General features: G+C 47.0%; 1 protein-coding gene across 2 annotated transcripts; it reads left to right on the top strand.

Moving 5' to 3' along the window:
- The first annotated feature begins 4,721 nt into the window (after positions 1-4,721).
- Positions 4,722-10,014, top strand: RHEBL1 (RHEB like 1). 2 transcript variants are annotated; one of them, XM_019038007.3, is made up of 8 exons: positions 4,722-5,123; positions 5,587-5,658; positions 7,651-7,718; positions 7,985-8,067; positions 8,154-8,210; positions 8,408-8,455; positions 9,259-9,340; positions 9,498-10,014. In XM_019038007.3, the coding sequence occupies exons 1-8, from the start codon at positions 5,102-5,104 to the stop codon at positions 9,585-9,587; spliced, it is 522 nt and encodes a 173-aa protein (XP_018893552.1). In that variant the 5' UTR covers positions 4,722-5,101; the 3' UTR covers positions 9,588-10,014. The 2 variants fall into 2 exon arrangements, with proteins under 2 accessions (XP_018893552.1, XP_004053117.1); XM_004053069.4 differs by having other exon boundaries at positions 4,722-4,977.
- The last annotated feature ends 3,073 nt before the right edge of the window (positions 10,015-13,087 follow it).

Raw genomic sequence — 13,087 nt, forward strand, 5'->3', positions numbered from 1 at the left:
ATAGTCTCAGGCTACTCAGGAGGCTGAGGCAAGAGGATCACTTGAGCCCAGGAGTTATGGGCCACAGTGAGCTATGATGGCACCACTGCACTCCAGCTTGGGTGGCGGAGTGGTACACTGTCTCTAAAACACAAAAACAGGCTGGGAGTGGTGGCTCACATCTGTAAACCCAGCACTTTGTGAGGCTGAGGTGGGTGGATTGCTTGAGTCCAGGAGTTTGAGACCAGCCTAAACAACATGGTGAAACCCCATCTCTACTGAAAATACAAAAATTAGCTGGGCATGGTGGTGCATGCCTGTAGTCTCAGCTACTCAGGAAGCTGAGGTAGGAGAATCACCTGAGCTGAGGAGTAGAGGCTGCAGTGAGCCAAAATTATGCCACTGCACTCCAGCCTGGGCAATTGGAGTGAGACCCTGTTTCAAAAATAAATAAATAAAAAAAAGTAAAAATAATAAAAAATAAAAAACATCTTATTCCAAGCCCATTTATCTAACATTAGGATGAATTGCTTCCTTTATTTATATTATTATATAAATAATATATAATAAATATGTTTATTATCTATTAAATAATATTTATATATAATATTTTAAAATATATTATTTTTTGACTTATCTCCAAGTTCTATTTTTCCTTTATTTGATCCTATTTTTGTGATCTTTACTAAATAAACCATTTATGCATTACTTTTTTTTTTTTTTGAGACAGAGTCTCACTCTGTCACCCAGGCCGTAATGCAGTGGCGCAATCTTGGCTCACTACAACCTCCATCTCCCAGGTTCAAGTGATTCTCCTGCCTCAGCCTCCCGAGTAGCTGGGATTACAGGTGCCTCCCACCATGCCCGGCTAAATTTTGTATTTTTAGTACAGACAGAGTTTCACCATGTTGGTCAGGCTGGTCTCAAACTCCTGACCTGATGATTCACCTGCCTCAGCCTCCCAAAGTGCTGAGATTACATGTGTGAGCCACTGTGCCCGGCCTATGCATTACTTTTTAAAGTGATTGATATTTAATGAACAACTATTTAATCAACCAATATCTTGGACCTAAAATGTTCAGGTTTTATAGATTGGCTCATGAAACATTTTTTTTTTTGTTTTTTTGGAGATGGAGTCTCGCTCTGTTGCCCAGGTTGGAGTGCAGTGGCGTGATCTCGGCTCACTGCAACCTCCACCTCCCAGGTTCAGGCGATTCTCCTGCCTCCGTCTCCTGAGTAGCTGGGACTACAGGCATGCACCACCATGCCTGGCTAATTTTTCTATTTTTAGTAGAGACGGGGTTTCACCATGTTGGCCAGGCTGGTCTCAAACTCCTGATCTCAGGTGATCCGTCTGCCTCAGCCTCCCAAAGTGCTGGGATTACAGGCGTGAGCTACTGTGCCCGGCCCCGGCTAATTTTTTATATTTTAGTAGAGACCGGGTTTCACTGTGTTGCTCAGGCTGGTCTCGAAACCCTGAGCTCAGCTCAGGCAATCCACCTGCCTTGGCCTCCCAAAGTGCTAGGATTACAGGCGTGAGCCACCATGCCTAGCCTCTTTTTTTTTTTTTTGATACAGGGTCTTTGTTGTCCAGGATGGAGTGCAGTGGCACAAACATGGCTCACTGCAGCCTCAACCTCCTTGGGCTCAGGTGATCCTTTCACTTCAGCCTTCCAAGTAGCTTGAGACTACAGGCACGTGCCACCATGCCCGGCTAATTTTTCTTCTTTTTTTTTTTTTCTGTATTTTTTATAGCAACAGGCTTTTGCCATGTTGCCTACCTAGGCTGGTCTCGAACTCCTGAGCTCAAGCAATTCACCTGTCTGGCCTCCCAAAGTCCTGGGATTACAGGCCTGAGCCACCACGTCAGGCCAAAACATTTATTTATAATCACATTGTCTTTTGCCTTCGTTTACTATAGACATTGGAAAAGAAAATGCTAAAATTTCCAGGTTCCCTTAACAACTAGAAATGACTATATAAAACAATCTTGTTCAATGAGATGTAGGTGAATATCTGCTGTGAGAGCTTCCCTTACCAGGTAAAAAGAAAAAGTCACAAGAGGAGAAAGCCCTTTGCCTTGGCTCTTTTCGCTTTCTCTCTGGTTCAAAACAGGAGAATTCAGATGGTTTAATAAAGAGACTATTTACAAAGATGTGGGCAAGGTATAGGGAGACCACAAGGGATAGAGCAATGCCCCAAGGTGAATAACAGAAAAGAGGTTGACACTGCTATAGGCCTGAAGGCTGAGGGGAGTCACTGAAAACCAGGAGAGAGCTGTGTGTGTGTGTGTGTTGGAGGAGGCAGCTGCCTTGAGAGGTACTGTGACCTTCAATGGGGGACAGAGCCACTCTCCTCTGTCCATTGAATCTTTTGTGTGTGCTTTCCTTTGGCTGAGCTTCACTGAAAGCCAGGAGACAAGGTCTGCCTCCTGGACATAAATCTGGGTGGAAAAGAATGGAGAGTTCATCTGGACGGGACAAGCAGTATAAAAGGCATCTGTTATTTATTTCTGTATCCTAGTGTGCAACACATAGTAAGAGTGCCTGGCACAAAGTAGAAGATGAATATATATATATATATATATATTTTTTTTTTTTTTTTTAAGATGGAGTCTCACTCTGTCGCCCAGGCTGGAGTGCAGAGTACAATGGTGCAATCCCGGCTCACTGCAACCTCTGCCTCCCGTGTTCAAACGATTCTCCTGCCTCAGCCTCCTGAGTAGCTGGAATTACAGGCATGCATCATCACGCACGGCTAATTTTTGTATTTTTAGTAGAGACGGGGTTTCACTATGTTGGACAAGCTGGTCTCGAACTCCTGACCTCAAGCGATCCGTCCACCTCAGCCTCCCAAAGTGCTGGGATTACAGGCATGAGCCACCATGCCCGGCCTAGGGCTTTTGTGAATATTAAATGAGATAACAATAAAATGCACCTGGCACATAGTATAGTCGAACTCTCTATAAATCTAGGTGATTTCCTTCCTTTCCTCCCTCCTCTACCAATCCCTCCACAAGTCATTTTAACCTTAGCTTCAGAATATCCTGAATTCTCAACTTCATTCAACATGATCACTCTAGTCAAGCGCTCTCATCTCTCACCTGTACTACAGGTAACAGTTTCCTCGCCAATCTCCCTGCTTCCTTTTGCTCCTGTTACCCTCAAACCCCAATCTATTTACCACAGCCAGGGAGATTTTTTAGAAAGACAATTTAGATCATGTCATGCCCCAGCTTAAATACCTTCAAGTACTTAGAATTAGCCCAGACTCCTTTATGTGGCCTGGCCTCTGCCATTCTCTTAGACTTCATCTGCTTTAGGCTAACTGGCTTTCTTTTTTTCTTCCCCTCTTCCTGGAATTTACCGAATTTATTTCCATCTTAACGCCTTAGCATTGGTGGATTCTTCTTTTGAAATCTCCTAGTTGGTTCCTTCAGATCTTAGTTTAAATGGGGTTTCCTATGAGAGAAAGTATCACTAAAGTGGTCATCTCAGCCAGGCTCGGTGGCTCACTTCTGTAATCCCAGCACTTTGGGAGGCCGGGTCGGGTGGATCACTTGAGGCTAGGCGTTCCAGACCAGCCTGGGCAACATAGCAAAACCCCATCTCTCCCCAAAATACAAAAATTAGCCAGTCTCATAACTCTGTCTCAAAATAAATAAAGAAAAAAATTAATAATGCTGTATTGTCTTTAAAAAATAAAGTGGTCGGCCGGGCGCGGTGGCTCACGCCTGTAATCCCATCACTTTGGGAGGCCGAGGCGGGCGGATCACGAGGTCAGGAGATCGAGACCATCCTGGCTAACACGGTGAAACCCCGTCTCTACTAAAAATACAAAAAATTAGCCGGGCGCGGTGGCGGGCGCCTGTAGTCCCAGCTACTCCGGAGGCTGAGGCAGGAAAATGGCGTGAACCCGGGAGGCGGAGCTTGCAGTGAGCCGAGATAGAGCCACTGCACTCCGGCCTGGTAGAAACAGCGAGATTCCGTCTCAAAAAAATAAAAATAAAAATAAATAAAATAAAAAAATAAAAAAATAAAGTGGTCATCTTTTATCACACCATCTTCTACAGCACTTAACACTATCTGATATTTCCTTGTTGTATGTTTGTTTCTCCCTTCATAAGAGCAGACACATTGTCTGTGATGTCCATGTTCTGACCCCAAAGCTGGAGCAATGCCTGAAACATGTAGTATATACTCAGTATTTGTTGAAATATGAATATTTGAGGATCATGATGATGAAGAAGAAACCTCAGACTACTTGATCATAAATTCTAGCAATTTCCGCAAGAACAAGAATTGCAGTTTGAAATTAGATGCTGGAAGACTGGAAACCTTGATAGGTCTGGGGCTGAAGGCTGGGGAAAGCAGAAGTAATATACTAGAACTTTGGCGTTTTTCTCCCTATCTAAGGACCCCAGAGACCATGCAAAAGAGAGGGCTAGAATCTTATGACCGGAAACCACAAAACGGGTATTTTCCATCCATAATTCTTCGAAGCCACTTCAGCTAGGCTGCAAATGCGCAAACGCCTTTAGGACCCCGGGTTCCTTTCTGTTTCTTTATGAATGAACCGGCTCCAGTGTGCGCACGCGCAGCTCCCAGTTCTCCCGCTCCACGTGAGGCCCACCCTTCCCTCCTGCTGGCGGCACCGCCCTTACCCATTCTAATGGACCAATGGCGAGCGGCCTGGGGGGCGGAGCCCGGCGCGGCGCGGCTCAGTAGTTCCCCTGGCGCCCGGCTCCCTGGCGTTAGACGTGCTGTGTTGTGATCACGTGGGCAGCTCCGGGCGCGGCGCTTGTTTTGGTTTCCTTCTAACTTGCCCACGGCAGCTTCGGGGTGAGCGACTTTCCTGCACCAGCTGCCGCGCCTGCTCACACCCTGACCTCGTTTTCGGGCTCTCTGAGCCCGCAGTTCCGCAAGCCCCTGGGGCGGGCTCCTGCCATGCCGCTGGTCCGCTACAGGAAGGTGGTCATCCTCGGATACCGCTCTGTAGGTGAGTCTCCGCCTTGCAGAGCTCGGACGCGCAGCAGCTTTGTAGCCAGAAGAGGCGCGCTGCCGTGGGAACGCGACCCAGGGAGGAATGATGACATCGTAAGGATGGGGTTGTAGAGCGAGGAATGGAAGAGTGGAGGAATAAAGGTTGGTGGTGTGCGGAGGCTGCAGGAAGCGGGAGCACTTAAGGGTTAATGCGGACCTGGCTGCGGGAATCTCAGAGTGGTCCCAGCGTTACTTTGGGGATAGGGGTGGGGTCACAATTTGAAAACCGGGACGCGGTCTCCGTGGGGACAGATAGTCGCAGGTGTCCTGGGGCGGGGCGGACTTGATCCTAGGGAATCTTGGATCTTCCTACGAGTGGGATGGGGTGGGGAAGGCGGCGGGAAAGGCTTCCTGCTGCGCTTCTGAATGCATCCGGTAGCCAAAGTGTGGAGACTCTGGGCGAAAAGAGGGTGAGGGTAGACACAAAGGATAGCATTGCTTGAGGCACTCACAGACTGTGGTGTTAATTTGGGGTCTCCTTTGGTCCTGGGCCACAGTCCGAAAGGACAGAGGATGTGAATGTGGATGGATGATTTGGATACAACTGTCACACTGCTCCCCACAGGGAAGACATCTTTGGCACATCAATTTGTGGAAGGCGAGTTCTCGGAATGCTACGATCCTACAGTGGAGAATAGTGAGTAGACTTCTCCCCTAGTGTGCTGGTGATGCGACCCGGAGGGCTTGGATACCCCACCCAACTCCATAATTTATTTCTCTGGTGCCAAGGGGCTGATTTATTTAGACATTACATCTGATTTCTTCTTTAGCAATCCTGTTCGATGGATGGCTAGAGTATGGATTTTGCAAGATACTGAGTCTGGGATAGTTTAGATGTAGACATTAAGAACCTTAGCGTGTCTTTCCAGTTACCTGGATAACTCCCTGGAGCTGATCTATCTGTCACCCCCAAGGTTAAGAATGTAAGGGGAGGCCGGGCGCAGTGGCTCATGCCTAATCCCAGCACTTTGGGAAGCTGAGGCGGGCGGATGGATTGAGGTCTGGATTTCGAGACCAACCTGGCCAACATGGTGAAACCTCATCTCTACTAAAAATACCAAAATTAGCTGGGCATGGTGGCACACGCCTGTAATCCCAGCTACTAAGGAGACTGAGGTAGGAGAATCGCTTGAACCCAGGAGGCAAAAGTGGCAGTGAGCCAAGGTCGTGCCACTGCACACCAGCCTGGGTGTCAGGGTGAGACTGTCTCAAAAAAAAAAAAAAAAAAAAAAAAAAAAGCTGGGCACCGTGGCTTACGCCTGTAATCCCAGTTCTTTGGGAGGCCAAGGCAGGTGGATCACCTGAGGTCAAGAGTTCGAGACCAGCCTGGCCAACATGGTGAAACCCCGTCTCTACTAAAAATACAAAAAATTAGCCGGACGTGGTGATGGACATCTGTAATCCCATCTACTCGGGAGGCTGAGGCAGGAGAATTGCTTGAACCTGGGAGGCGGAGGTTGCAGTGAGCCGAGATCGTGCCACTGCGCTCTAGCCTGGGCAACAAGAGTGAAGCAACGTCTCAAGAAAAAAAAGAAAAAAAAAAGAATAAAAAGAATGTAAAGGAGAAGGGAGTGGGAGGGATGAAGATAAATTGATCAATGGGTACAAATATATAGTTTGATAGAAGAAATAAGACTTAGTAGATCAGTAGGGTGACTATAGCTTACAATAAGCTATTTTACATTTCAAAATAGCTAGAAGAGAAGAATTCAAACGGTTCTAGCATAAAGAAAAGCCAAATATTTAAGGTGATGAATATTCCAGATACACTTATTTGATCTTTACAAATTATATGAATGTATTAAATTGTCACATGTACCCTGAAACTTGGTACATCTATTATTCATCAATAAAACAAAAGTAATTACTTTATTTTTCTTTTCTTTTCGAGACAGAGTCTCACTCTGTCACCCAGGCTGGAGTGCAGTGCCGCAATCTCAGCTCACTGCAACCTCCACCTCCTGGGTTCAAGCAATTCTCACGCTTCACCCTCCTGAGTAGCTGGGACTACAGGCATGCACCACCATGCCCAGCTAATTTTTTGTATTTTTAGTAGAGACAGGGTTTCACCATGTTGGCCAGGCTGGTCTCAAACTCTTGGTCTTAAGTGATCCGCCTGCCCTGGCCTCCCAAAGTGCTGCGATTACAGGTGTGAGCCACTGTGCCCAACCAATAATCTACTTTAAAAAATGCTGCCAAAAAAAAAAAAAAAGGTAAGGAGACAGCCAGGTGCAGAGGTGCACACCTGTAGTTCCAGCTACTTGGGAGGCTGAGGTGACAGGATCGCTTGAGCCCAGGAGTTCCAGGCTATAGGGTGCTAAGAGTGCACCTGTGAATAGTCACTGCTCTACAGCCTGGCAACATAGCAAGACCTCATCTCAAAAAAAAAAAAAAATGTAATTAGCCGGGCATGGTGGCAGGTGCCTGTAATCCCAGCTACTCGGGAGGCTGAGGCAGGAGAATAGCTTGAACCCGGGTGGCAGAGGTTGCAGTGAGCTGAGATCGTGCCACTGCAGCCCAGCCTGGACAATAGAGTGAGACTCTTGTCTCAAAAAAAAAAAAAAAGTCAGGGGACATACATCGCTGGTCCTATAAGGCACTTCACAGTCAAGTTTTCTTTTCTTTTCAGCTTACAGCAAGATAGTGACTCTTGGCAAAGATGAGTTTCACCTACACCTGGTGGACACAGCAGGGCAGGTACCAGTTGGGGTATGGTATCCAAATGTGGCAGTTCAGCCCTTGGAGATGAAGTCTGGTAGTCTTCGTGGCTCATCCGTAAAGTAGTATTAAAAGCATTTTACCTGCTAACAGTGTGCAGGGCTCACTGGAGCTGTTCCATAAATACGTGTTGAAGTGACTATAGTAGGGTGTGCCCCAGGGAGGGTCACCTGGATGTTGTCCCACCAACCTTTGCCATCTTAGTGGTTTGGATCTAGGTACTGATGTTTCCCATTTCTTGCCAGGATGAGTACAGCATTCTGCCCTATTCATTCATCATTGGGGTCCATGGTTATGTGCTTGTGTATTCTGTCACCTCTCTGCATAGGTAAGTGACCAAGGTTGTGAGTGCGGGACTTGGGAGAACCTGCGGACTGTCTCATAAAGTTATAGCTCCAATTCTTGTGTTTAAAGCTTCCAAGTCATTGAGAGTCTGTACCAAAAGCTACACGAAGGCCATGGGAAAACCCGGTAAGTGGCCCTGGGGGATAGGGACATAGTGTGGGCATGAGGGGGTGGGAGAGAGCAGAGGGGAGAATTGTCAAGTTAGAGAGGAGGCTCGGATATAGATCCTGCCTGGTCTGATAAGGAGTCGTCCAGCCTTGATGTAAGGAGTTGGGGAATGCGGGGAATGAGGGGATTCTGAAGTAACTGCTGTTTCCTCACAGGGTGCCAGTGGTTCTAGTGGGGAACAAGGCAGATCTCTCTCCAGAGAGGTATGTAAATCTCTGCTCCTCAGAGCAAAAGGAAGTGAAATGGACTGGGAATCAGTCAGGCTCTCATCCTGGCTCTTCCACTGACTCAAACAAGTCATTTCACCTCTCTTTGTCTCTAACCTGAAGCTTAAGGAAGATAATACTTCTATCTTAAAAGCCACAATTTCATATTTCAAGCCTCAGTCCTAGATTCACCCATTGTTCCTTTGTTTACCTATATTTTCTCCTTCCACAGCCCTCCTCCCAAAACTTAGGGAAATGGCATGGGTCAGAGGAAGTCTTTTTCTTCTCTATTTTTTTTTTTTTTTTTTAGACGGAGTCTTGCTCTGTTGCCCAGGCTAGAGTGCAGTGGTGTCATCTCGGCTCACTGCAACCTCTGCCTCCCAGGTTCAAGCGAGTCTCCTGCCTCAGCTTCCCAAGTAGCTGGGACTACAGGCGCGTGCCACCACGCCCAGCTAATTTTTTGTATTTTTAGTAGAGACGGGGTTTCACCATGTTAGCCAGGATGGTCTCGATCTCCTGACCTTGTGATCCGCCCGCCTAGGCCTCCCAAAGTATCGGGATTACAGGCATGAGCAACCGCGTGTGGCCCATTTTCTTTTTAATAGAGATGGTGTTTCCCTGTGTTGTCCAGGCTGGTCTTGAACTCCTGAGCTCAAGTGATCCACCACCTCGGCCTCCCAAAGTGCTGCATTACAGGCATGAGCCACTGTGCCTGGCCAGGAAGTCTTGATTCTGAAGATTTTTTAGAGCACTTACCGACATTTCTATCCTCCATCTTTATGTCCCAAATTTGCTTCCAGAGAGGTACAGGCAGTTGAAGGAAAGAAGCTGGCAGAGTCCTGGGGTGCGACATTTATGGAGTCATCTGCTCGAGAGAATCAGGTGCTGGGCCTGAAGACTAGAAGGGTGGTGATGGTAGCTGTGTTTTCCTTATTGCACTGCTTGGTGGTGGGAATGTTGCGGGAATGGGGCTTTCACCCCAGAGCTGGGTGGTATTGGCACTGAACTGACTTTTGCCCTGAATCCTCTCCTCTTATAGCTGACTCAAGCCATCTTCACCAAAGTCATCCAGGAGATTGCCCGTGTGGAGAATTCCTATGGGCAAGAGCGTCGCTGCCATCTCATGTGAGCCCTTGGGTGTGGGGTAACTGCCTTGCTTCTGCCCCTGGCACTTGCCATGTTCCAGTGGGGGGCAGATCCTCAGGACTTCACGGGTATGGTTGCCAGCTGTGTTCCTGGCCCCTGGACACACAGTGTGGCATCCTCATGTTTGCACACTTTCCCCAGGCTCCAGTGGCCTGGATGTCAATGTTTACAAAGGGGCAAGGACCTCTCATGGACACTGGCCTCTAGCCCTCTGTTTTTGTTTGATGAATTCTGTTATAACCTATGGGGTCAGGATATGAGTCCCGGGCATTATTTATCCAGGACCCATCCTCTTGGGTGGGTTTTGGGTGTTGGCTGGGTAAGGGGAGCCGGGGACTTCTGAAATAGAGCTGGCTCCCTGGGGTGACAATGTATATATGCAAATAAATTGAGAAATCTTTTGTTGTTGACTTCTTTTTCGTGTGTGTTTGTGAGACGGAGTTTCACTCTGTTGCCCAGGCTGGAGTGGTGCAGTGCTGCAATCTTGGCTCGCTGCAACCTCCGCCTCCCAGGTTCAAGCAGTTCTCCTGCCTCAGTCTTCCGCAGGCATCCGCCACCATGCCTGGCTAACTTTTTTATTTTTAGTAGAGATGGGGTTTCACCTAGGCCAGGATGGTCTCGAACTCCTGACCTTAAGTGATCCACCCACCTCAGCCTCCCAAAGTGCTGGGATTACAGGCGTGAGCCACTGCCCCCGGCCTTATTTTATTGTTGACTTCTATGTATCTAGTGAGAGCTCAGAGCCAAGATCTCTTTTTCCAAGGAGTGATGGCTGTGGTCTTTGGTGGGATATCTTTCCTCCTACCTTGTTCCTATTCCTTATTCCTCGCTTATTAAGGACCATTATCCTAAGATTTACTACTTGCCTTTCCCACCTTTCTATTCTGCTGGGTTCCTCATATACTAAGTCCAGTTGGCTGCCACTCCCATCCAAGTTTTGTAGCCTTTCAAGATCCCCTTAATTACAGAAACACCACCCTCTAGTGGCCAACTGCAACATGCTGACCTAGCTGTCTTCTGGGGCCTCGGCATTTGCTTGGATTCAAAGACGATGGGGTTTCAGGAGAAGAAAGGAAGCCCCTCATTCCTAATGATGTAAGAATTGAGAAGGAGTGTAGAGGCAGAGACTAAAGTGTTGTGAAGACTTTGACTTCCCAAGAGTGTTGAGTAAAGTAAGAAATAATGCCTCCGGTGCATATCAGTCCCCTGGCCCTCCATGTCCCCAGTGTCTTTCATTAAAATGGCCGTTCTTTGCTGTTTTCATACCTTTAATCTTTTTGTACTTATTACACCTTTGGTGTGCTACTTTTTTTTAGGTGTCAAAGGCTATTGGTTCTGCTTTTATGGGCCTACCACCTCAGTAGGATTGATATTTCAGCTAGGAAAGTTTGGTCCTGTTTGCCTCTGCTTTTCTTGATCCCCACCCTCCCACCAGCCTGATTGCCTAACTAGTCTAATACCTCCTCCAAGGATGTGTAAGGGTTATTTGAATGGTAGATCTTCACAGGGAAGGTACAGACCTCTTCTGACAACTGGGGGAGCCCGAGGTACCCTATCAATGTATTTACTTGGGAAGGATTGACAAAACCTAGATGTGATTTTTAGCTGTGACTTTGTCAGTGCCTGGCACCAGGCTTACAGTTGGGGATATGGCTTGTCATGCTGATTTTCAAAAGTCCTGACAGCTGCTTTTGCTTTTCTGATCCAGAATCTAAAAAGAAATAAGGGCTGCTAGAAGAAACATACTCCAAACAACAATCTCACTGGCTTAGGAGGTTCTTCTGGTAGGTCACCACCCTCTCTCCTTATGTTAAAATTAAGTCTTTTTGCACATCTGACCTGGGATACTCATTACATGAGCCTACCTTCCTGCTGCCATTTTCATGAGGTCTGGGGTAGACTTAGAAACATCTAAAGTTTTCTAGTTTATCAATAATCTCAAGGCCTGGGGACAGTAGTGATAGCGGTTAATAGCTCCTCCACTTAGCTGTGTGGCCTTGGGCGGTCACTTAACTTCTCAGAGCCACCATTTCTCATTTATGAAGAGTGGCTAAGTGTGCTTCATAGAGTTGAGATGAAAATTAAACGAGGTAATATATGCAAAGCTTACTACAGTTCTTCACACATAATAAGTCCTTAAGAAATAGTGGGGTGGTGGCTGGGTGCAGTGGCTCACGCCTGTAATCCCAGCACTTTGGGAGACCAAAGCGGGTGGATCACCTGAGGTCAGGAGTTTGAGACCAGCCTGGCCAACGTGGTGAAACCCCATCTCTACTAAAAATAAATTAGCTGGGTGTGATGGTGGGCGCCTGTAATCCCAATTACTAGGGAGGCTGAGGCAGGATAATCGCTTGAACCTGGGAAGCGAAGGTTGCAGTGAGCCGAGATCGCGCCATTTCACTCCACCCTGGGCGACAAGAGTGAAACTCCGTCTCAAAAAAAAAAAAAAAAAAACCCGAAATAGTAGGTGGCTATCTGTGTTATTACTGGAGGTCTTTCTGGTGAGGGTCTGCCTCTCCCTGCTTCTGGGTGCAAACCTGGGAGGGGCCTTCCGTTTTCCAACTTGTTTCTTGGTTAACTTATTCTATTGTAATTAAAACAAGTGTGGGATCACTGCTGGAGTTTTTTTGCTCAAATATGTGTGAATGGTCAGTGCAGAAAACATGATGCCAATGTGTGGCTGGAAGAGGACAAACCTAGTCCTGATTCCTCCTATTACTCTTACCAGTAGGGATTAAGGTCTCCTGCACTGTCTAATATAAAAGCATCACCTCACATGTGGCTATTTAATTTCATTAAAATAAAAAGTTCCTTACTTGTACCACCTGCATTTCAAAGTGCTCGAGAGCTGCATGTGGTTGATGGCTACCATATTAGATAGTGTAGATTTAGTCCATTTCCATCACTGTAGAAAAGTTCTGTTGGGGCCGGGCGCGGTGGCACATGCCTGTAATCCCAGCACTTTGGGAGATCAGGGCGAGCGGATCACGAGGTCAGGAGTTCGAGACCAGGCTGGCCAACATAATGAAACCCTGTCTCTACTAAAAATGCAAAAAAGTAGCCGGGTCTGGTGGTGTGCGCCTGTAATCCCGGCTACTAGGGAGGCTGAGGCAGGAGAATCGCGTGAACCAGGGAGGCGGAGGTTGCAGTGAGCCGAGATCGCACCACTGCACTCCAACCCGGACGACAGTGCGAGACTCTGTCTCAAAAAAAAAAAAAGTTCTGTTGGACAGCATCGTAAACGCTTTCCTCACAAAGCTGGCATTGGATCGAATCTGCCTGCCTCTTTCTCCACATCTTCTTTTAAAAAAATGTAGTATTATTATTTGTAATCCTAGGAAAAACGTGGCCTTTGGTTTGAATAATGGCTCAACTTCTCACTAGATGTAGTTCTGTGGGCAATTTTACCTATTGTAGCCTTAATTTTCATCTGTAATACGGAGATAATTCCATGAAACTCATAATGAAGGTGAGGAATAACTA

The sequence above is a fragment of the Gorilla gorilla genome, chromosome 10, assembly GCF_029281585.2.
Source record: "Gorilla gorilla gorilla isolate KB3781 chromosome 10, NHGRI_mGorGor1-v2.1_pri, whole genome shotgun sequence".
Taxonomy (NCBI): Eukaryota; Metazoa; Chordata; class Mammalia; order Primates; family Hominidae; genus Gorilla; species Gorilla gorilla.